The sequence below is a fragment of the Geotrypetes seraphini genome, chromosome 2 (genome assembly GCF_902459505.1).
Source record: "Geotrypetes seraphini chromosome 2, aGeoSer1.1, whole genome shotgun sequence".
Lineage (NCBI taxonomy): Eukaryota > Metazoa > Chordata > Amphibia > Gymnophiona > Dermophiidae > Geotrypetes > Geotrypetes seraphini.
This window is the reverse complement of record NC_047085.1, coordinates 26,045,163-26,070,769: the sequence shown is the minus strand read 5'-3', so window position 1 is coordinate 26,070,769 and position 25,607 is coordinate 26,045,163. Positions and strand designations below refer to the sequence as shown.

Here is a 25,607-nt window from a genome sequence, read left to right as displayed (position 1 = left end):
GCTGAAAAAGTCAAATACAGAAGTATTTCGCTTCATGAGTCAGATAATCCCATTCTTCAGGAACCGATAATCAACGTAGGGAGAGAAAAGCTTGTAGTGAAACTCTCCAGGGTTCAAGCAGGCTTAGTTTCAGGGACAAAGCTCCTTCTTCAGGAACCAAACATAAGGAGGACAGACAATAAGCTGCCTAGCAATCAAAAACTTGACTGTACTGCTTAAATTAGCTTGCTGAGTATTCGGCAGGGGGAGGAGGCCTTATATTTCTGGGTCACAAACTATAGAAGTCTGCCCGGTACAGTTCTTAGCGGGTACTGAAATTATAACAAACATGTCAAATATTGCAGTTGAACAAATCGAAACATTGAAATAATCATACCAAACAGAAACATTTATGAAGCTCAGATTTTACCCCAATGTCAAAATGCTCTATGTAAAAAGAAAAACCAAGTTTGTCTCATAGATGCAGACACTATACATCTCATCCTCCAAGACCAAATTCGTGGCCATTGAGACGCAGAAATGTTGTTTAATCTCAATGCTCCAAATATCCCTAAGTCCAGTTTTAGGTTTATTTACAAATCCGTTTATCAATTTATACCACTGTGCGGCCTTGGTGTCCCCAAGAAGTCCACCTGAAAAGCATAAAAATTCTAAACTATATTGACTGTTAAGATTTTTCCATTCAGGGAACCCTGTCTGAATGGCCTGCTTCAGCTGCAACCATCTAAAGTTTTGTGATTTATTAAGACCATATGTATGCTGCAGCTGTGAAAAATCAAGCAGTTTACCATTTGAAATAACATAACCTAAAATCCGTATACCTGCTATATCCAATGCTTCCAGATGACCTTAAATCCGCCAATTTGAATCTTGGAGTTTAACCATATAGTTTGATTTGTCCAAAGCTTTCTTAAAACCAGCTACTTTAACCGCTTTTACCACAATTTATGGAGGAGAGTATGGTGTAGTGGGCAGAGCTACAGACTCAGCACTCTGAGATTGTGGGTTCAAACCCCACGCAGCTCGTGACCCTGGGCAAGTCACTTAATCTTCCACTATCCCAGGTACATTAGACAGATTGTGTGCCCACTGGGACAGATAGGAAAAATGCTTGAAATACCTATATGTAAACCACTTTTAAGTGTGGTTATAAAATTACAAAAAGGCAGTATACAGGTCAAAATCCCTTTCCCTTTTACAATCTCTGGCAACGCATTCCAGAGCTTAACTATTCTCTGAGTGATAAAATATTTTCTCCTATTGGTTTTAAAAGTATTTCCCTAAAACTTCATCGAGTGTCCCCTAGACTTTGTAATTTCTGATGGAATAAAAAAATTGATCCTATTCAGGATTTTGTAGACTTCAATCATATCTCCCCTCAGTCATCTCTTTTCCAAGCTGAAGAGCTCTTACCTTTTTAGTCTTTCCTCATACCTCATATGGTCGCTCGTCTTTTAACCTTTTTTAGTTCTGCTATATTTTTCTTGAGTTAAGGTAACCAGAATAGAATGCAATATTCAAGGTGAGGTTGCACCATGGAGTAATACAGAGGCATTATACATTTTTAGTCTTGTTAACCATCCCTTTTTTGGCTGCCACTGCACATTGGAGATAATTTATGACTAGTTGATAGTTATTTAGTTGTTATTGGGGGGAAAAAAAAAAAAATCACATTTGAGGTTATGGCCCATTTCTTAATGTAGACTCGCTTTTGCGGTGTACAGTTGGATCGCATTGATTGCTTTAACACAGGCGCTTTGCTTATTACCAATTTATATTGCAGTTTGTTTTAACCCTTACAACTCATGGACCCCTGAAGAAGGCATGTTCTCCGAAACACGGACCGTGTCGGGTCCCAGGGTTTGTAAAACAAAGGGTGACAATCGTTACCACATTTTATGTTTGGTTTAATAAACACAGCCTGTATCTTGTACATACTGTCTGCAGTTTTGTTTTTTGCTTGCTGTTCTTGAATTGCTGACACCGTTAGATTTCCTTGTTGTTTGCCATTTCTTAATGTGTAATGTTGATCTGCTAAACCAGGAATAGGGTTTTAAAACCTAGCAGGCAGATTTTTGGTCCTTTAGAAGGGCAATGGATAGGGACCAGTGCAGCAGGAGAACCATGATCCATTAAGGAACCCTATTATTTCTTCCCTAAGGCTGCTGGTAAAGCTTCCTGTAACCCACCAGCAGTAGGGGAGAATAACCAAAGAGTTAAGAAAAGGGGAGGGGCTAATAGAGCTGTGCTTCACTGGCAAACAAAAACAAAAGTTCATGTTGCTCGATTTTCCTACAGAGAGACTTTCTCGGAGATTTACTTTGGTGTCATACAGGCTCACGTTTTTTTTTTTTGTGGTTTGCTTTGAGACCTTTACAAACTAGGGTCCCCTGATGAAGGAGTGGTGGGTCCCTGGTTTGTATAAAGGTGGTGACATTAGCCACAACATATATTTAATAAACCCAGCCTGCATCTTGTACCCTTGTCTCCAGTTTTTTCTTTATTTGCACTGGGAAGTGCAGCAGCCCTGGGAGAATAAATCTCTTACAGCTGAGAGTTGGGAAAGGACCAGTCTTCCCATGCCCAGAGGCAGAGAAACATCCCTATCTGGATGGAACAGGCTGGAAAACCCTGTGCACCAATTTCTCTCACTTGCAGGAATGTTCTACAGCAGGTTCCTGGAGAAAGGCTTCCCTGGAGTGGGGATAGTTTACAGAGAAATGATATTGAAACTGGCAGTAGAAGAGTGATTCACCAACAGGTAGAAGGTGGGGGGTTGGGATATGCTGAAGAGCATCTCATGGAGGTAGGAGAGCCAGTTTATGAATTGAGGGAGGAAGAATGTGGAATAGAATGTAATTATGAATCTGAACAAGATATGCCGGATGAAGGGATGTATGAATGAACCAGTAAAATTTGGAAATGTAAATGAAATGATCCTGTTAAGTAAGAGAGAGGTTTTTTTTTAGGAGACATGTTTGGTTGAAAAATGTGTCAAGATTGGGGGATGGGAGTGTCTCTATTGGAAACCCCAGAACAGCTGAATTAGGAAGCTGTGTGTAAAGAACCAAGTCCTTTGTAGGTACTTTAAAAGCCTACAAGTTTGACTAAACTACCGTATTTTCGCGGATATAACGCGCACCATTGTAAAACGCGCACAGGGGTATAGCGCGCAGAAATCACGATGATATGTACAAAAACTTTTCTATACCGCGCTCAGGCATATAACGCGCATGCTGCCCGACTCTCCTTTCGCCCGCCCTGACTTTCCGTGCGCTGTCCCGACTCTCCGTTCACCCCCCCTGACTTCCGTGCACTGTCCTCCCTTGAAGTCCTGTCCCCCCTTGAAGGTCTGTCCCCATCCTGAAAGCCTGATGCCCCCCCCCCGACGTCCGATACATCCCCCCCCACCCCCCCGGCAGGACCACTCGCACCCTCACCCCGAAGGACCGCCGACTCCCCAACAATATCGGGCCAGGAGGGAGCCCAAACCCTCCTGGCCACGGCGACCCCCTAACCCCACCCCGCACTACATTACGGGCAGGAGGGATCCCAGGCCCTCCTGCCCTTGACGCAAACCCCCTCCCCCCAACGACCGCCCCCCCCAAGAACCTCCGCCCGTCCCCCAGCCGACCCGCGACCCCCCTGGCCGACCCCCACGACACCCCCACCCGCCTTCCCCGTACCTTTGTGTAGTTGGGCCAGAAGGGAGCCCAAACCCTCCTGGCCACGGCGACCCCCTAACCCCACCCCGCACTACATTACGGGCAGGAGGGATCCCAGGCCCTCCTGCCCTCGACGCAAACCCCCCTCCCCCCCAGCCGACCCGCGACCCCCCTGGCCGACCCCCACGACCCCCCCACCCCCCTTCCCCGTACCTTTGGAAGTTGGCCGGACAGACGGGAGCCAAACCCGCCTGTCCGGCAGGCAGCCAACGAAGGAATGAGGCCGGATTGGCCCATCCGTCCTAAAGCTCCGCCTACTGGTGGAGCCTAAGGCGCGTGGGCCAATCAGAATAGGCCCTGGAGCCTTAGGTCCCACCTGGGGGCGCGGCCTGAGACACATGGTCGGGTTTGGCCCATGTGCCTCAGGCCGCGCCCCCAGGTGGGACCTAAGGCTCCAGGGCCTATTCTGATTGGCCCACGCGCCTTAGGCCCCACCAGTAGGCGGAGCTTTAGGACGGATGGGCCAATCCGGCCTCATTCCTTCGTTGGCTGCCTGCCGGACAGGCGGGTTTGGCTCCCGTCTGTCCGGCCAACTTCCAAAGGTACGGGGAAGGGGGGTGGGGGGGTCGTGGGGGTCGGCCAGGGGGGTCGCGGGTCGGCTGGGGGGGAGGGGGGTTTGTGTCGAGGGCAGGAGGGCCTGGGATCCCTCCTGCCCGTAATGTAGTGCGGGGTGGGGTTAGGGGGTCGCCGTGGCCAGGAGGGTTTGGGCTCCCTTCTGGCCCAACTACACAAAGGTACGGGGAAGGCGGGTGGGGGTGTCGTGGGGGTCGGCCAGGGGGGTCGCGGGTCGGCTGGGGGACGGGCGGAGGTTCTTGGGGGGGGGGCGGTCGTTGGAGGGAGGGGGGTTTGCGTCGAGGGCAGGAGGGCCTGGGATCCCTCCTGCCCGTAATGTAGTGCGGGGTGGGGTTAGGGGGTCGCCGTGGCCAGGAGGGTTTGGGCTCCCTCCTGGCCCGATATTGTTGGGGAGTCGGCGGTCCTTCGGGGTGAGGGTGCGAGTGGTCCTGCCGGGGGGGGGGAATGTATCGGACGTCGGGGAGTCGGCCGGGCAAGAGGGCTTGGGCTCCCTCTTGCTCCGATCGTGGATGCGGGTGCGGGTGGGAGCGCGTGCGAGCGGTCGTTCGGGGTGGGGGTGCGAGCGGTCCTGCTGGGGGGGTGAATCGGGCGTCGGGCGGGGTGGGAACTATGTTTAAAAACTTTTGTATACCGCGCTCAGGCATATAACGCGCGAGGGGTATGCGCGGTACGTAAAATCACGTATAACGCGCGCGTTATATCCGCGAAAATACGGTAAACTGAAACTAAACCTTAAGCTTATATACTGCATCCTCTCTATAAAGATAGAGCTCGGCACAGTTTACATGAACTTTAAAATAAGGGAAAACACATAATAAGAATTAGTGATTATAAAGAGAGCAGCGAAATTTACATTTTTGAGAATAGCCAAGTTTTCAGATGTTTTCGGAATAATTGGAAGGAGCCCAGATTCCGCAGTTGGGTAAGAAGGTTATTTCAAAGCTCAGTGATTTTGAAGAAAAGAGATTTCCCTAATTTTTCAGCATAGATAATGCCTTTTAACAAGGGGAAAGATAGTTTACGTTTTGGTTGGATCTGGAGCATCAGATCTCGCAGAATTCCAAGATAATAGAATTAGAGGAGGAAGAGTGCCATGCAAGATCTTGAATGTTAGATAGGCACATTTAAAGTGAACCCTAGAAATTACTGGAAGCCAGTGAAGTTTTGACAGAAGTGGGGAGACATAATCAAATTTGCTTTTTGCGAAGATCAACCTAGCCGCAGTATTCTGGATCTGCTGAAGACTTTTCTTGGTTAGACTTAGATAGATGGAGTTACAATAGTCCAGTCTAGAAAGAATGATCAATTGGACAAGGACAGCAAAACGTTGTTGGTGGAAACAGGATCTCACTTTTCTCAATATTTTTTTTTTACCAGAGAGATAAGATGGTCATTAAATGAAAGTGTAGAGTCTATAATGACACCCAAGACTTTGCTTGAGAATTCAATCTGCAGTGTGGGACCAGAAGGTAAGAAAATGAGCAAGGATAGCTAATCTAATTTTGGGCCAAGCCAAAGTAGTTTTGTTTTGGACTCATTCAGCTTCATTTGTACAGTGAGGGCCCAGGATTCGAGTTTCGTTATACATGCCATTATATTCTCAGCGAGGTTAGTAAGATTCAAATCTATCTCAAGAAGGACAAAGATGTCATCTGAATATGTATATAATGTTTCAAAAGGAGATAGTTGGAACAGTTTCAAAGTAGACATATAGATGTTGAAGAGAATAGGGACAGAGGTGATCTCTGCGGGACTCCACATAACGGCTTCCAAGGAGATGACATGGCGCCATTCATATTAATAGTGCATGAGCGAGATTGTAGAAATTTCGAGAACCAGTCTAAGACTGTGGAATCAATGCCTATCTCAGAGAGTTGGTAAATTAGAATATCGTGGTGGACGACATCAAAGGCCGCAGATAGATCAAAACTTATTACAAGAATTTAGTTGCTGAATCTTTGAAATTAATGAGGCCAGTAGGGATTCGATACTGAAATTGGGTCTGAAGCAATATTGGCAAGATAGAATGGAAAATCTCTCTAGATAAGATGAGAACTGAGTAGATATGATAGACTCTAGCATTTTGGCCAGGAGAGAAATATTCGCTATAGGACAATAGCTAGACGGTGAAGATGGGTCTAGATCAGCTTTTTCAGTAATGGGGTCAGAGCAATATGTCCCATTTCTACAGACAATAGGCCTGATAGTAAGACAGAATTTATAAGTCTGGTGAGAGATGAAATAGCCTGTGTGGGAATATTCTCATATAAGTATAAAGGAATCGGATCCAGGGCACATTTGCAAGATCTTAATTTGTGGTACAATTTTGAAACCTGGGCCATGGATAAATATTCAAAGACTGTCCAGGTTTTGTCTACTGGGATAAGGTTAGTGTTGCTGGACACCAGAGAATTGTAAGAGACTAATGATGGAAAAGAGCTTCTCATAGTAGCAACCTTTTTATTGAAAAAATTTGCTAGGTCATCTGCTACTGGGGAGGAAGTTGTTTTTAGAGGTTAAGGAGCGCCCGATGTTAACTTGAGTAATGAGTACCAGAGTTAACTTGAGTAAGGTGCGCCAGATGTTAACTTGAATAATGAACATCTGCGAACCACAGGAGGGAAAATGGCCATATTGATCTCATTAAGGGTGGTTAGTGTTCCCCACAAACTGGCTCCAGCTAGAGAAAGGCAGGGCAGTTATGTGCTACTCAATTAGAAAATAAAGGTAAATGTGTGACTTGAGACATAACCAGTGCTATAGTGAACCTAGGGGAAGCGCTGGTAAAATGTGAAGACAGGAGTACTGCCTAGGATTGCCAATTTGGCAGGAAACAGTAAACTGATGTCCTGGTTAGAGAAGGCTGCCTGGACTGGTAAAGCAGGAGCCAATAAGTTAATTCACCTACTATTGATATCAATGCAATGAGAAATTATTTTAACATCCGATCTATTTCTCATCAGGACAGCCACTCCATTTTTCTTATTCACCGCAGGAGAAAATAATGCTGGCAGTGACCAGTTAGTAATTAGTTTTCGGATTCAATATCAGAAAAGTATTTTTCTTATAAAAAGGTAACATCTGGATAGTAATTAGATATATAATCCAAAATTGTTTTCCTTTTAATTGGGTTGTGCAATCCATTTGCATTGAGCGATAGATAGGATAATGACAAAGAAAAAAAATAATAACTGAGCTTCCAATTGTGATGCCAAATATTAGATACCAGACACAGATGAACATCTTCAAATAAGCATCAAACATTATCTATGTTCCTAGATTAAAAGAGTTCCTGGATTAAAAGAACAAAATACAATAACAGACAACAGAACAATACAACCGAAAACGGGTTAGACAATCTATAGAGGCAGCCCAGATCCATATCCAGCAGTCAGTAATAGACAAAAGCAAAACAATTTGATTATTCACAGAGAAAGCATTTTCCAAAAAATATTTAAACTCAGCACCTGCTGAGAGAAAACAAAGAGAAAAAGAAAGAAGAAAATTATTATATTTCAGCATGTGATAAGGCACATAACATTTAAAGATGGAGTTCCAAGCAAGCCTCCAGAATAACCTGAAGCCTGGCTGGTCAGAACATGCCATATTTCGTGCCAATTTCTTTTTAATTTAGGTCAATACTCAAGCAGTTGTTTATGGCGCTTTGCAATCTGCTTACTGATATCCAGAACAAACAAGATCGTATTTCCTTCAAATTTCACAAGCAATTTCAATCTTGCCTGCTGCATTATGTCGATCACCTGAGAGTAACGCAATAAGCGTACAATTGGTCTTGGGTATTTGGCACTCGCATCAATTTTCTGAGAAGGCACTCTGTGCACCTGGTCAATCTCAAAATTACGTTTAAATTCTAGTTCCAGTAATTTGAGCAATGTCGTGGTTATAAAGACAGTGTCATGGCCTTCAGGTAAGCCCAATATTCAAAAGTTATTTCTGTGTGACCTCTTATTAGCATCTTCCAACTCTTGTTCTAGAATATTTAATTCTTGATTTGTCTCTGTAATATTTTAATATTTTCACCAGCTACACCGATCTTCTGTTCAGCGATATCCATTCGAGAGTGAAACACAACAATCTCCGTCTTTAACAACTGTAGATCGTTTCTGATGTCTCTTCTGTATCTTATGTACCCACCATGATCTCACGCATAATGCACAGCTCCTCTAGGATGATCCGTGAGGCCTCCTCAATTTTTGCAGGTGCTGATTTTTGCAGAGATACCAGTTCCAAACTTCTCCTCTTTCCCAGCTTATGCACTGCCATAATGTTCACACAACAGAGAAAGGTGATACTTTTCACTACAATGGTTGATTTGTTGGTGAAATTTGATATTTGCTGATACTTCTCACCAGAGCTATGCTCATACGCTGCCATATTCTGCAGCGGTCGCTAGCATCCCCATGTAAACTTATTTCTATGACAAATCAGACACTATAGAAGCTTGTCTTACAGATACTTTTTCAATGTAGAAATAAAAATCCTTACCTCTGTTGAAACTGGCTTACAATAAGCAGCTCCAAAAACCACGCTCTCTAGAGATATACTAGACTGATCAGATCCCGTTTCTCTGCTACCTTTCCCAAACCAGGATCCTTTTCCTGGACGAGTGAAGCTGTAAGATGACACAGTAAAGATAAGAAGATCATGATTCAGAGAAAATAAATATACAGAATTTCTATTTGAAAACATAATGTTTTAATGGGAATGCCTAGCGGCTATGACTTTGCTCAGGAATAGTGTGTCCCTTTTTCAAGCTGCAGCACATTAAACTCGGGGCCATATCTAGAGGGTGCATACATTGGCGTGATGTCACATGCATGCATGATGTCATCACGTCGACATCTGTGCATACACTCAGGCCCTCCAGATGGGGCACCGAGCTTACTGATATGCCATTGTGGGGGGTGGGATGCGAAAGGAGAGGCATCGGCGCCAGCCGACTGCCTACGGGACATGCCTCTCACGACAAGAAGCACATCCTATAGGTATTCAGCTTCTGCCGACACCTCTCCTCCACGCCGGCGTCTCGTGGCACACCCAGAATCTTGCCACTACACACTTGCTATACACTGCACTATGAAATTCTTAGCCCACATTAGATTAATAGAAACTTCAATCTGAGAAAGATGTACACATGCATACAAAAATAATTATTATAAAATACCTCCCATATGAAAAGTGGTTAAACAGATTAGGACCTCCACTGCATCCTTAAAGGGCTATAGAAAATACACTGCTTATACCATGTGTATCCAATTCTGATGCCCAAGGGAACAATCCAGCCGAATGTTAGCCTCCAGAGAAAATGCATGATAAAGTTTGCTGCTCAATTAAAAAGGGAAACAAAATTTTTTTCAAGTATATTAGTGAAAGGAGAAAGACAAAAAAATGGAATTACAAGACTGAAAGAAGGTTTGAGCCGCTATGTGGAGAGTGATGAGGACAAAGCAAACATTCTAAACAAATACTTCTGTTTGATATTCACAGGAAAAAAAACAAAACATGGAGAAGGACCGCGATTGGTTACCTGAGAATGGAGTGGATACCACACCGTTCATGGAAGAAAGTGTTTATGAACAACTTGAAAAGCTGAAGGTGGACAAAGCTAAGGGACCGGATGGAATCCATCCCAGGATATTGAGGGAGCTCTGAGGTTCTGGCAGGTCCTCTTAAAGATTTGTTCAATAAATCTTTAAAGATAGATGTTCCGCAGGACTGGAGAAGAGAGGATGTGGTCCCTCTTCACAAAAGTGGTTACAGAGATGAAGCAGGAAACTACAGGCTGGTAAGTCTCGCTTCAGTTATTGGAGAAATAATGGAAATGTTGCTGAAAAAAAGGATAGTGAAATTCTTAGAATCTAATGGATTACAAGATCCGAGGCAAATCCGATTGAACTCTGACTGGGTGATCAGAAAATTGGATCAAGGATGTGTGTTAGATGTAATTTACACTTCTCCCTCCATATTCACAGTTTCTGCACTTGCGATTTCGATTATTCGCAAGTTTTCCATGAGTGCAGAAACAGAACTACTGTAAACTGAAAAACCAGGAAGCAAAGTCCTCGCTCCCATCCCTACAAACTACACCTCCCAGGGCTGCCCTGCGAGAGGATGTGCCTTCCCACGCAGAGCGCCGTAACGTGCATGCCGCAACTCTCATACGCTGGACTTGCAGCGGCTTTGGAGGCAGGAGCGTGAGGCTGCAGCTGCTCTATCGGGATTCCCGGGATTGGGAGAGGAAATCCGTGGTGGGCTGCCTCCCCTCTTCCGTCCGGTTCCAGAGGCCGCATAGGGACCAGCCAAGGCCAGTCCATCCCCGTTGTGGGGAAGCTGCCGACATGCTGAATATGTGGAAAGTGCAAGAACTGGTGGCTAAACTAAACTAAACTAAACCTTGGGTTTATATACCGCACCATCTCCACGAATGCGGAGCTCGGCACGGTGTAAAGGGGGAAGGTGAGAGGCCTAAGAGGGGGAAGTGTTACAGTTTTGAGAATAGCCAGGTTTTTAGGTGTTTGCGGAAGAGTTGGAGGGAGCTTGAGGTTCGGAGAGGGGAGGTGAGGTTATTCCAGATCTCAGTGATTCTAAAGGGGAGGGATGACCCAAGTTTGCCTACATGGGAAATACCTTTTATGGAAGGGAAGGATAGTTTAAAAATTTGGGAGGATCTGGAGGAAGTAGGGGTTGGGGAGTTCCAGGATAGAGGGATAACGGCAGGAAGGATGCCATGTAGGATCTTGTAGGCCAGACACGCACATTTGAAGTGGATCCTGGGGATTACTGGGAGCCAATGGAGCTTAGACAGGAGTGGTGAGACGTGATCAAATTTGCTTTTCGCGAAAACAAGCTTAGCTGCGGCATTCTGAATGCGCTGAAGTCTGTGGAGGCTTTTCTTGGTTAGGCTGAGGTAGATAGAATTGCAATAATCCAATCTGGAGAGGATGATGGATTGTACTAGGACTGCGAAGTGTTTTTGGTGAAAATAGGGTCTGACTTTCCTTAGCATGTGAAGGCTAAAGCGTGATATGGCTTCCTCCAGCCAAGGAAGAGGTACCCCTGGCTCCCCCTGCCCACCATCCCCCCTCTCTCTCAGCTGCTGAAGAGGACCCATCATGGCAGCGCCGGGCTCAATTTGAAGGAGGCTGCAGGCAGGGCAGGGAAGGCTAAAACACCATATGATAAGTTATTCACAGTTTTTACATATTTGTGGTTCAGTCCAGCCCCAATCACTGCGAATATGGAGGGAGACGTGTACTTAGATTTCAGCAAAGCCTTTAGCACGGTTCCTCATAGGAGGCTCTTAAACTCCATGGGCTAAGTTAGGGCCCAAAGTGGTGAACTGGATTAGAAGCTGGTTGACGGACAGACGCCAGAGGGTGGTGGTTAATGGAATTCGCTTGGAGGAGGGAAAGGTGAGTAATGGAGTGCCTCAGAGATCAGTTCTGGGACCAATTCTGTTCAATATGTTTGCGAGCGACATTGCTGAAGGGTTAGAAGGTAAGGTTAACCTCTTTGTGGATGTTACCAAGATTTGTAACAGCGTGGACACCCAGAAGGAGTGGAAAACATGAAAAAGGATTTACAAAAGTTAGAAGAATGGTCTAATGTCTGGCAACTAAAATTCAATGCGAAGAATTGCAGAGTGATGCATCTGGGGGGTAGACATCTGAGGGAATTATATGTTCTGGGAGGTGAGAGGCTGATAAGCAATGATGGAGAGAGGGACCTTGGGGTGATTGTGTCCGAGGATCTAAAGGCATCTAAACAGTGTGATAAGGCGGTGGCTGTAGCCAGAAGGATGCTAGGCTGTATAGAAAGAGGAATAACCAGCAGAACAAGGGAGGTGCTGATGCCCTATATAGGTCATTGGTAAGGCCACACTTTTGGAGGCCATATCCAGTGAAGGATATAAAAAGACTTGAAGCGGTCCAGAGGAAGGCAATGAAAATGGTAAGGGGTTTGAACCAAAAGTAGTATGAGAAGAAACTGGAAGACCTAATTATGTATACTCTAGAGGAGAGGAGGAACAGGGGAGATATGATACAGACATTTAAATACTTGAAAGGTATTAATATAGAACCAAATCTTTTCCAGAGAATCGAAAATGATAAAACTAGAGAGCATAATTTGAGGTTGCAGGGAGGAAGACTCAGGAGCAATGTTAGGAAATTCTATTTCATGGAGAGGGTGGTAGATGCCTGGAATGCCCTCCCGAGGGAAGTGGTGGAGAGGAAAACACTGATGGAATTCAAAAAAGTGTAGGATAAAAATAGAGGATCTATAATTAGAAAATGAAAGATGTAAATTAAAGAGCTAAGGCCAGTATTGGACAGACTTGCACGCTCTGTGTCCCATATGTGGTAATTTGGTGTAGGATGGGCAGGGGAGGGCATCAATGGGAACTCCACTAATTTGGAACACGAGGATGTTACTGGCCACACTTTATAGTAGATATCCTGCAAACAACGGGATGGTTGAATAGGCTGGAGTGAGCTTGGATGGTAACTTCAGCATTTGGAATCTAGGACAATAACAGGTAAACTTTACAGTCTATGACCCAGAAATATCAAAGAAGAGACAAGTTAATTTAATCACATAATTTTAATGAGCATAACTAATGGTAGACTGGATGAACCATTCAGGTCTTTATTTGCTGTCATTTACTATGTTACTTCCAGAGATTTTAACACAGTCATGTTTACTCGAACCAGAGGGTGCATAGACTGGCAAACACACCTCCTGATTGATGTGGAAGCCAGAAACCACTTTCGGCATGAAAGAAGGAATTGTGCGCAGGATCACACTTGAGTCTGCAATTTGAAGAAAAGGATCTCTGCAGGACAAAGACTCTCTTTGAGCGGAGATAATGGCTATCAAAAATATTGTTTTGATGGCGAGATCCATCAGAGAAGCTTGGTCCAACGGCTCACAGGACGAACTCGCAAATGCTTGAAGAACCAGGTTAAGATTTCAGGTCAGTAATGGCTGACACAGCAGAAGGCAGAGCCATAATGTGCCCTTTAAAACTGTACCACATATAGATGAGCAGCGAGAGAGTTCCCCTGAGGTTTGGGGCCAAAGCAAGAAAGCCCAGTTATCTAGCGAGAGAGTTACTTGAGGTTTGGGGCCAAAGCAAGAAAGCCCAGTTATCTGAACTTTAAAGGAGTCAACTGCTAGACCTTTTTCCAGACCCTCCTGCAGAAAGGCGAGCACAACCAGGATCAATGCCGTGCCCAGGTCTTCGCTCTTCCGAGCACACCAGGGTTGGAAATACTTACAAGCTTTCATGTACACTACAATAGTCAACTTCTTCTTAAGGGTAACAACTACACCTTCCGATTAGCCCCTGCACACTAGCATTGCACGCTCAAGAGCCATGCCATAAGACCAAAGAGTTCTGGATCCTGTAGGGCTATTAGTCCCTATGTGAGGAGATATGAATGATAGGGAAGTTTGAGACCTTGATCTAGCTAAAGACAAACTAGGTCTGTATACCATGGGAATCTCAGTCGACCTCGATAAGCCATGATCCCTTATAGTAGATATCCTATCATGGGCCATGGAGGAAAAGAATAGAGACCTGGCTTTTGGCCACAGCTGGAATATAGCATCCAGCCCTTTGTTTCCTGGTTCCCGACTCTGGCTGAAGAACCAAGCCACTTTCATGTTGTAAGCCAACGTTATCAGGTTGAACTGTGGACGTCCCCATCTGTTCACTATACCATTTAAGGCACTCTGGAATAGCAACCATTCCCTGGGATCCACGATTTGGTGGCTGAAAAATTCCACTTGCACATCGTCTATCCCAGCTACATGCACTGTTGAAAGCGCTAGAAGATGAGTTTCCATCCATAAAAATAGCATGTGGGCTTCCAGACGTAGGGGTGCACTCCTTGTGCTCTCCTGGCAATCGACATAGGCTACTGCCTTGGCATTGTCTGAGAAGATTGGATCTGCCTTGTTATGCAGTGCACTCTTGTTCCGCCACTTGAGGAGACATATCACGTAGTATGCTGAGTTTCAGTTACCCCCGGGCCATAGGCATAACAACTCTCAAATTTTAGGAGAGCCAGACAGATCGCTTGAAGTTTCAAGCAACTGATCGACCACTTCCACTGGGAAGAGTACAAGCGTCCCTTAACCGGACGGCTCTCGCAATGAATCCCCCAGCCGTAAAGGCTGGCATCCACCATCACAATCACCCAGGTGGAGCATTCAACCACCAGACTAGACTACGATCCCAGGACCTAAAAATATTGCCAGGTTCTCGGAGTGTGTATTCTTAAAGGCTCGTATCAGTTGGAGAAGCTTCTCCTTATGTGCCTCCAGAAGAAATACTTTGTTCACTCCCGTGGTGAAACAGACTCCCAGGTATTCCAAGTCTTGCATCAGAATGAGGTGATTCTTCCGAAAGTTGATCACCCAGCTGAGCTTCTACAGCAACTGGACAATTTGGTGAACTGCCTGTTGTTCTTTGGACTCAAACTGGGCTCTGATGAGACTTCGTCCAGATACGGGTGGACCTGGATGGCGAGACTGCGTAGGTGAGCTGCTACTACCACCATCACCTTGCTGAAGGTCCGAGGCGCTGTAGCCAGCCTGAAGGGCAAGGCCACAAACTAGAAGTGCTGTTGCAAGGCGTGGAACCTCAAATATCACCTGTACTCCAGCAACATGGGGATATGAAGATAGGCCTCTGTAAAATCTAGAGAGGCTAAAAATTCCCCTGATGCGACCGATGCAATCAATGACCTCACCGTTCCATTTGGAACCGCGAGATTTTGAGGGTTGCATTGAAAATTTCACTTAAGCTGGCCCGCCGGCACACGGGTACAAGCACCGCATCAGCCAGAAACGAGCGACTTGCAACCTGATTGCAGCTAGGAGAGCAAGCACTACCACACATGTGTGACAACCCGACAGCCATAGAGCGGTGGTCGGAAGTGATCTCACTAACAGAAGCCAGCTGAGCGCGCCAAGCCTGCTGGCCTGGTTCGACCTCTTAACGTCATTTTTCGGGTAGTTTAGAGCTGTTCATGCTAGATCTCCGTGGGAAATGTGGTAGTTCTATATTTTTTCCTATTTTTTTAGTGCCATTTTGTCATGCTGTTTCGCTCAATCACCAGCGTGCCAAGCTGGGGCTCTGTAAGTATAATGATTGGTTTTTGTCTGTATACTAATTGTCCTGCAGGGTGAGAGAAGTGTCTGTGGCGAGTGTAGGCTTTGTACATTTTTTTTCACTGGCTCTGCAATTATGGTTACTGAACAGGGAAGGAGAAAAACTAGTCCAGTATATATGGAGGGATCAGTGCACATTCAGAAGATTAGGATCAATACTGTCGGGATTCTGTTTGTAGTACAACAAAAGACACAAAAAAAAGTTATTGGATTATCTTAGAGTTAAATATACTTTTCTTTAAAAGGGTTTAGTTGTTTGGTTTTTAAAATCTGATTTGGATGTGATAAGTATTTCTCACTGGGTATTAACATTATTTGTAACCGTAATAATATGGCTAGAATGCTATTAATTTTGACCTGTACTCTCCTCTTTAATATTGAGTGTCTTCACAAAATGCATTAGTACATAACATGTGACTTGAGTTTGTTGACCAGACAACAAAAAGTAGAAAAATAATTTTTATTTTCTGTTTTGTGATTCCAATATGTCAGATTTGAAATATGTATCCTTGCCAGAACTGGTGTTAGACAGCAAGCGTGAACTAGAATCTAAAAGAGAGAGGAAAAGTCTTTTTTATTTATTTTGTTCACATCACAGAGCTGGTGCGGGGTTGGAGAGGTTGGAACCCTATACTTCTACTAAGACATCAAGGATCGCGCGATCTCCGCAGCCCCTGCCCGACCGATCGATCTTAGCCAGCTCCGTCCCTTCACCTCACCTTAGTTTGCAGGCTTTCTATTTCGGCGACCCGCACACTATCTAAGAGCCGTGCACGCAGGGCTGCTCAGTGTTCAATCTTTTGCTCTGACGCAACCGGAAACAGGAAGTTGCAGCAGAGCAGAATATTGAACACTGAGCAGCCGCGCGTGCGCAGCTCTTTGGGAAAGCGTGCAGGTCGCCGAAAAAGAAAGCTTGCAAACTAAGGTGAGGTGAAGGGAGGGAGCTGGCTAAACGCTACCATCGATCAGGCGGGCGGGTGGGGGCTGTGGGGACCGCACAATCGCGCGTGTTCCCGGCTCACATTTTTTCTTTGTGCTTCTCTGTGATCACAGGAAGTGCTTGCAACTTTAAAAAGCAGAATGGGAAGTAACAGCTCTGTGTATATGTACGACGAAAACAAAAGTCCTAGCACACATCTGTCCTTGAAGCACAATGTTGTTCTGTGCATAAAAATTAGCTTCACAAAAATTTTATGTGTGAAAAAATTTTGTGAGGCTAATATTTACACACAGAACAGCATTCTAGTTCATGTGTAGGTGTGTGCTGGCACTTTTATTATTATTCTGATTTTTTGGACATGAACACAGTGCAGCTGCAATTACTGCAGAACTACTCATCCGTAGTTGCTAAAAGATTTGGGGCATTAAGACAGGGGTCTCAAAGTCCCTCCTTGAGGGCCGCAATCCAGTCGGGTTTTCAGGATATCCCCAATGAATATGCATGAAATCTATGTGCATGCACTGCTTCAATGCATATTCATTGAGGAACTCCTGAAAACCCGACTGGATTGCAGCCCTCAAGGAGGTACTTTGAGATCCCTGGCTTAGAGTTATTCAAAATGGGAGTGAAAAGGAAAAGGATTCTGGATCAAGGGGATGAAAACGGAAAGAAAAACCCACAGCAGGAAAGAAAGGGGAGGACAGGCAGGTGAGCCAGATGCTGGAAGGGGGGGGGGAGAAGAAAGAGGGAAAAAAGCTAGATGGGATTGAAAAGAAGAGACACACTGGTATGGAAGAGGAAGATAGGGGAAATCTGGACACAGGAAGGTAACAGAAAGAGGGGAAATTATGTGCATGGGGTATAGGGACAGAGACATAAAGGGGACATGCCATGAGGATGGTATATGGACACGGAGGGGGGGGGCAATGACAGATACATAGGGGAGATATTAGAAATGGGGAAAATAGAAGCACATAAGCGAGATGGTTTGTGGGGATGGGACAGGGACCGAGCTCGCAGGCTCCAGTGGCTTGCACAAATTACATTGTAACGTGCCACAAAAATAAGAGGGAGGAAGGTAGATAGATAGGCCACGCAAGAGGAGCTGAAGGGTGGTAGAAAGGAACAGATGGTAAAGGAGGGAGGGAAGGGTGGTGGTGGAAAGGAATAGGACAGACATTGAAGGAGGGTGGAGAGGAACAGACACTGAAGGGAAATGTGGAAGACAGAGTGGGAAGAAGACAGATGCCAGACTATGGGGGAGCGGAGGAAAGAAGATGGGTGCTAGACCAATTGGGGGGGGGTGAAGGGAGAGGCACAGTAATAGCAAATGGAAGACGCAGAGAGAAGACACACAGTGGATGGAAGGAATTGAATGAGAAGATGTGGAAAGCAGAAACCAGACAACAAAGGTAGAAAAAAAAAATTCTATTTATTTATTTATTTTTTGCTTTAGGATAAAGTAGTATATTAGTTGTGTTGATAAAAATTTATAAACAAAGCCCTGCCAGCTGAACATCTCTTTCTCTAGTTCAGCAGCAGGAACTTTGATTTATAAGAAAGGAATAAGCTAAATATTACAGTACTAAGGCTTATATGGATGCTGCAGGGACGGTGGACGGGGCGGTGAAGGGAACGGCGGTGACGGGGCGGTGCAGAGGATGGTGGGCCAGGGCCGGGGCGGTGACGGGGACATATTTTTTCCCCGTGTCATTCTCTAATACTAAGTAAACAGAGGTGGGATCACCTACTACTAAATGTTCTGCTTGTCACTTTGTAACTGGAGACTAGCAAATGGAGCAGATGCTTAAACCCCATATTCTCCAGAGGACATAGACATTATTGGAATCTCTGAAACATGGTGGAATGAGGAAAGCAAATGGGATATAGCATTGCCGTGGTACAAGCTCTATCACCAGGACAGAAAGGCGGTGGAATAGCACTATACATAAAAGAAAGCATACAATCGACAAGAATGGACACAGCGGAGACGACCAACAAGCTAGAATCGCTATGGGTTAAAATACCGGGAAGGAAAGGGCCTGAAATAAAGATAGGCCTATACTATCGTCCACCCGGACAAACCAGAGATATCGATGAAGAAATGGAAGCCGAGATGAAGCGAGAATGCAAAAGCGGTAACACGGTTATTATGGGAGACTTCAACTACCCCGGGATAGACTGGAGTCTTGGAAGCTCAAGATGTGCTAGGGAGACAGAATTCCTGGAGGCTATACAAGATTGCTTCATGGAGCAGCTTGTTAGAGAACCGACAAGAGGAAATGCCACTCTGGATCTAATCCTAAGGGGACCTGCAAAGGAAGTGGAAGTAGTGGGACCGTTGGGAAACAGCGATCATAATATGATCAAGTTCAAGGTTGAGGTAGGAATACCGAAAGGAAAGAGAACCATAGCGACAACTTTTAACTTCAGGAAAGGAAACTACGAAGCAATGAGGGGAATGGTAAAGAGGAAACTTAGGAGCACTTCCAAAAAAATGGCAAACGGTAAAACATGCCTGGTCCTTTTTCAAGGACAAGGTGAGCGAGGCGCAAAATCTGTATATCCCCAGATTCAGAAAAGGATGCAAAAAGAGTCGAACAAAAGACCCGGCGTGAAGGAAATAGTGAAGGAAGCGATAGGCAATAAGAAAAAATCATTCAGAAAATGGAAAAAGGACAAAACTGAGGAAAACTGGAAAGAGCACAGGAAGTATCAAAAAGAATGTCACCGTGTGGTTTAAAAAGCCAAAAGAGAGTATGAAGAGAGACTAGCCAGGGAAGCACAAAATTTCAAACCGTTCTTTAAATATGTTAAAGGGAAGCAGACGGTTAGGGAGGACATGGGACCGCTGGACGACGGAGATAGGAAGGGAGTGGTGAAGGAGGAGAAAGAGGTCGCAGAAAGACTTAACATGTTCTTTTCGTCTCTTTACAAGCGAAGACACAACCAACTTAACGGAACCTGAGCAAATCTTCAATGGAAATCAAGCACAAAGTAACATCCATGGAAGTGAGCCTTGAAGATGTGTGCAGGCAGATAGAAAAACTAAAAACTGACAAATCCCCAGGTCTGGACAGAATCCATCCAAGGGTTCTGAAAGAACTAAAGGAGGAGATAGCGGAACTACTACAGCAAATTTGCAACCTATCCCTGAAAACAGGCGTGATCCCGGAGGATTGGAAGATAGCCAACGTTACGCCCATCTTTAAAAAGGATCAAGAGGTGACCCAGGAAACTACAGACAGGTGAGTCTGACCTTGGTTCCGTGGAAAATGGCGGAAGCACTGATAAAAGAAAACATCGATAAACATTTTGAAAAAAACAAACTTCTGATAACCAGCCAACATGGTTTCTGCAGGGGGAGATCGTGCCTGACTAACTTATTGCACTTCTTCGAGGGAATTAACAAACAGATGGACAGAACTATAGACCGGTGAGTCTCACATCAATAGTGTGTAAACTCATGGAAACACTAATTAAACGTAGATTAGACATGATCTTGAATGAGGGGAGTCTACGAGATTCCAGTCAACATGGATTCACCAAGGGTAGATCCTGCCAATCCAATCTCATCAGCTTCTTCGATTGGGTAACAAGAAGGTTGGATCTGGGAGAGTCCTTGGACGTCGTGTACCTGGACTTCAGCAAAGCCTTTGACAGCGTCCCACACCGCAGGCTGCTGAGCAAGATGAAATCGATGGGCTTAGGAGACACGCTAACTGCATGGGTCAATGATTGGCTAAGCGGCAGACCTCAGAGGGTGGTGGTTAACGGAACCCTCTCTAAAACATCGGAGGTGACCAGCGGAGTGCCGCAGGGCTCAGTCCTGGGTCCACTCCTTTTCAATATATTCATAGGTGATCTGACTCAAGGGCTTCAAGGTAAGATAAGATTATTTGCTGATGACGCTAAACTATGTAATATAGTAAGTGAATGCAATCTACAGGATACTATGGCGCAGGACCTGCTTACATAAGAAAGTTGGTCCTCGACCTGGCAGCTAGGCTTCAACGCCAAGAAATGTAAGGTCATGCACCTCGGAAGAGACAATCCATGCAGAGCTTACATCTTGAATGGAGAAACTTTAACTAGGACTACAGCAGAACGAGATTTAGGAGTAATCATCAGTGCAGACATGAAAACTGCCACTCAAGTGGAGAAGGCTTCATCTAAGGCAAGGCAGATAATGGGTTGTATCAAGAGAAGTTTCGTCAGCCGGAAGCCTGAAGTCATAATGCCGCTGTACAGAGCCAAGGTGAGACCTCATCTGGAATACTGTGTGCAATTCTGGAGGCCACATTACTGTAAAGATGTGCTCAGAATTGAATTGGTTCAGCGGATGGCCACCAGGATGGTCTCGGGGCTCAGGGGTCTCTCATACGAAGAAAGACTGAACAAATTGCAGCTCTACACTCTCAAAGAACGTAGGGAGAGGGGAGACATGAATGAGACATTTAAGTACATCACGGGACATGTCGAGGTGGAAGATGATATTTTCTTTCTCAAAGGACCCTCAGCCACAAGAGGGCATCCGCTCAAACTCAGGGGAGGGAAATTTCATGGTGACGCCAAGAAGTACTTCTTCACGGAAAGAGTGATAGATCATTGGAACAAGCTTCAAGTGCAGGTGATCGAGGCCAGCAGCATCCCAGACTTTAAGAATAAATGGGATATCTACGTGGGATCCCTACGAGGATAAAGATAAGGAATAGGGTCACTAGGGTATAGACTTAAGGGGGTGGGTCAGTAGAGTGGGCAGACTTTCTATGTTTCTATGTTTCATAAACCTAGATTTCCAGAAAGCCTTTGACAAGGTGACTCATGAACGTCTACTCCAGAAACTGAAGAACCATGGGGTGGACGGAGACGTGCATAGATGGATCAGAAACTGGTTAGAGGGTAGGAAACAGAGGGTAGGAGTGAAGGGCCACTACTCGGACTGGAGGAAGGTCACGAATGGTGTTCCACAGAGCTCAGTGCTCGGGCCGCTGCTATTTAATATATTCATAAATGATCTAGAAATAGGGACGAAGTGTGAGATAACAAAATTTGCGGACGACACCAAACTATTTAGCTCGGACAAAGGAGGACTGTGAAGAATTGCAAAGGGACTTGGACAAACTAGGGGAATGGGCAAAGAGATGCCAGATGAAGTTCAACGTTGAGAAGTGTAAAGTATTGCATGTGGGAAGTAGAAACCCGAGGTACAATTATACGATGGGAGGGATGTTATTGAATGAGAGTACCCAAGAAAGGGACTTGGGGGAAATGGTGGACATGACAATGAAGCTGACGGCACAGTGCGCAGCGGCTGCTAAGAGATCAAATAGAATGCTAGGTATAATCAAGAAGGGTATTACTACCAGAACGAAAGAAGTTATCCTGCCGCTGTATCGGGCGATGGTGCATCTGCATCTTGAGTACTGCATCCAATATTGGTCGCCGTACCTTAAGAAGGATATGGCGTTACTCAAGAGAGTTCAGAGGAGAGCGACACGTCTAATTAAAGGGATGGAAAACCTTTCATACGCTGAGAGATTGGAGAAACTGGGTCTCTTTTCCCTGGAGAAGAGGAGACTTAGAGGGGATATGATAGAGACTTAGAAGATCATGAAGGGCATAGAGAGAGTAGAGAGGGACAGATTCTTCAAACTTTCAAAAAATAAAAAAACAAGAGGGCATTCGGAAAAGTTGAAAGGGGACAGATTCAAAACGAATGCTAGGAAGTTCTTCTTTATCCAACGTGTGGTAGACACCTGGAATGCGCTTCCAGAGGATGTAATAGGGCAGAGTACCGTACTAGGGTTTAAGAAAGGATTGGACAATTTCCTGCTGGAAAAGGGGATAGAAGGATATAGATAGAAGATTACTGCACAGTAGAGCTGCACGGGAACGGGGACGACGGGGATCCCGCGGGTTCCCCCTTCGGGTCACGGGGATCCCGTGGGGACGCCCCCTAGGATCGCGGGGTTCCTGCGGGGCTGGATGTATTCAGCCGCGAGGCTCGTCTCCCTACCTGCCCTGCCGCACACAGTCGAACAGAAGTTTTCCTGATGTCAGCACTGACGTCGGCGAGAGGGCTTAAGCAAAGCCCTCCCTCCTTCCGACGTCAACGCTGACATCGTGAAGACTTCCGTTCGGCTGTGTGCTGCGGCAGGGCAGGCAGGGGAAAGGCAGTGGTACAAGGCGGGGGGCGGTCCGCCCCGGGTGCAGCACAGCCATCCAGGTCCCCCGACCGTCCGACAACAGGCCTGGTCCGTCAAACCTCCCTGCCCTGTAGCCACGAATCTAAATTACTTTCTTACAGCATCTTCAATACTCCAGCTGCTATAAGAAGGTAATTTAGATTCGCGGCTACAGGGCAGGGAGGTTTGTTGGACCGGGCCTGTTCTGTTATCAATCGGGCGGGTAAGCGCCACAAAGGTAAGGGGCAGGGAGGGAGAAAGGGAGGAAAGTTGGAGTGGAGAGGAAAAGGCGCTTAAGCAGCTAACCCAGTTAGGGATAAAACTATTTAGTTATGCAGATGATTTTACGATCATCATCCCATTCGTTAATTCTATCTCTGAAACTATTCCTAAAGCTTCAGAAGCCATAAACGTGATGGAGCACTGGATGACAACCTTTAGGCTCAAACTTAATTCAGAACAGACAACTTTCTTCGTTGCTTCGCCACATTCGCTTGACACCAAATCACCACTATGTATCAATAATCTTAATTACCCTATCCAACCTACCATAAAGATACTAGGTGTAACTTTGGATCAGTGCCTAACCATGAGAGACCAGGTAGACTCCTTGATCAGAAAGGGATTTTTCACTCTCTGGAAACTCAGATCCATTAAAGCTTATTTCAATACAGCGGCATTCAGAACCCTAGTCCAATCCCTCGTACTGAGTCTACTTGACTACTGTAACATCGCCTATTTAGCAATTTCCCAAAAGAACATGCAGCGTTTACAATTGATGCAAAATGCAGCGGTCAAACTGATCTTTGGGCTGAGGAAGTTTGACCACGTGACACCCTACTACCGGCAGCTGCATTGGCTGCCAATTGAGGCGCGCGTAAAGCACAGTTACTTACCGTAACAGGTGTTATCCAGGGACAGCAGGCAGATATTCTTGACTGATGGGTGACGGCACCGACGGAGCCCCGGTACGGACAATTTTAGAGTGATTGCACTCTAAGAACTTTTTAGAAAGTTCTAGCTCGGCCGCACCGCGCACGCGCGAGTGCCTTCCCGCCCGACAGAGGCGCGCGGTCCCTCAGTTAGTATAAGCCAGCTAAGAAGCCAACCCGGGGAGGAGGGTGGGACGCAAGAATATCTGCCTGCTGTCCCTGGATAACACCTGTTACGGTAAGTAACTGTGCTTTATCCCAGGACAAGCAGGCAGCTATTCTTGACTGATGGGTGACCTCTAAGCTAACAAAAAGAGGGATGGAGGGAAGGTTGGCCATTAAGAAAACAAATTTTGTAATACAGATTGGCCGAAGTGACCATCCCTTCTGGAGAATGCATCCAGACAATAATGAGATGTAAAAGTGTGAACTGAGGACCAAGTAGCAGCTTTGCAGATTTCCTCAATAGGAGTGGAACGGAGGAAAGCTACAGATGCTGCCATTGCTCTGACTCTATGGGCCGTGACAGAACCTTCCAGTGTCAGTCCGGTCTGAGCATAACAGAAAGAAATGCACGCTGCTAGCCAATTAGACAACGTGCGTTTAGAAACAGGACGTCCCAATTTGTTCGGATCAAAGGACAGAAAAAGTTGGGGAACTGATCTGTGGGGTTTCGTACGCTGCAGATAGTAAGCAAGAGCCCTTTTACAATCCAAAGTATGCAGAGCTTGTTCCCCAGAATGAGAATGAGGTTTTGGAAAGAAAACCGGTAGAACAATGGATTGGTTGAGATGAAATTCCGAGACAACCTTGGGGAGAAACTTTGGATGTGTACGCAGAACCACCTTGTCATGATGAAAGACCGTAAAAGGTGGATCTGCAACCAGTGCATGAAGCTCACTGACTCTCCTGGCAGAGGTAAGAGCAATAAGGAAAAGTACCTTCCAAGTGAGAAATTTGAAAGGAGAAGTAGCTAAAGGTTCAAATGGAGGCTTCATTAAAGCTGAAAGAACCACATTGAGATCCCAGATAACCGGAGGGGCTTTAAGAGGTGGTTTCACATTAAAAAGCCCACGCATGAACCTGGATACCAGGGGATGAGCTGAAAGAAGTTTTCCATGGACTGGCTCATGAAAAGCTGCAATGGCACTGAGGTGGACCCTGATGGAAGAGGACTTCAGGCCAGAATCAGACAAAGAAAGAAGATAATCCAACAACGTCTCCACCGCTAGGGAAGTGGGATCAAGATGATGAAGAAGACACCAGGAAGAAAACCTCGTCCACTTTTGATGGTAACATTGTAGAGTGGCTGGTTTCCTGGAGGCATTCAGAATGGAACGAACGGGCTGAGATAAAAGAGTATCAGTCGAGTTCAGCCCGAGAGATACCAAGCCATCAGGTGTAGAGACTGGAGGTTGGGATGCAGAAGGGTTCCCTGCTGTTGCGTAAGCAGAGAAGGAAACAGAGGAAGAAGAAAAGGTTCCCTGGAACTGAGTTGAAGTAGAAGGGAGAACCAATGTTGCCTGGGCCACCTCGGAGCAATCAGAATCATGGTGGCTCGGTCCCTCTTGAGCTTGAACAAGGTTCTCAACATGAGAGGCAGAGGAGGGAAGGCGTACAGGAACAGATTCGACCAGTCGAGGAGAAAAGCATCTGCTGTTAGACGGTGTGGAGAGTAAAGTCTGGAGCAGAATAGGGGCAGCTGATGATTGTGAGGAGCTGCAAAGAGGTCTATCTGAGGAGTGCCCCATTGACTGAAGATAGAGTGCAGAGTTACGGGATCGAGTGTCCACTCGTGAGGTTGGAGAATTCTGCTGAGTTTGTCCGCTAAGGAATTCTGTTTCCCTTGAATGTATATAGCTTTCAGGAAGAGATGATGATCTATGGCCCAAGTCCAGATCTTCTGGGCTTCCTGGCATAAAAGGCGAGAGCCTGTCCCACCCTGTTTGTTGATGTAGTACATCGCAACCTGATTGTCTGTGCACAACAGAAGGACCTGAGGAAAGAGAAGGTGTTGGAAGGCCTTGAGGGCGTAAAACATCGCTCTGAG

General features: G+C 45.7%; 1 protein-coding gene across 10 annotated transcripts in view; it reads right to left on the bottom strand.

The window, feature by feature from the left end:
- The window catches only part of FAM135B (family with sequence similarity 135 member B), a 412,048-nt gene that overhangs the window by 228,129 nt on the left and 158,312 nt on the right, over positions 1 to 25,607 (bottom strand). For all 10 annotated transcript variants that reach the window (XM_033934533.1, XM_033934537.1, XM_033934535.1 and 7 more), the window contains one exon: positions 8,805 to 8,931. In XM_033934533.1, the coding sequence (XP_033790424.1) occupies positions 8,805 to 8,931 (127 nt within the window). The remainder of the gene's footprint in view (positions 1 to 8,804; positions 8,932 to 25,607) is intronic.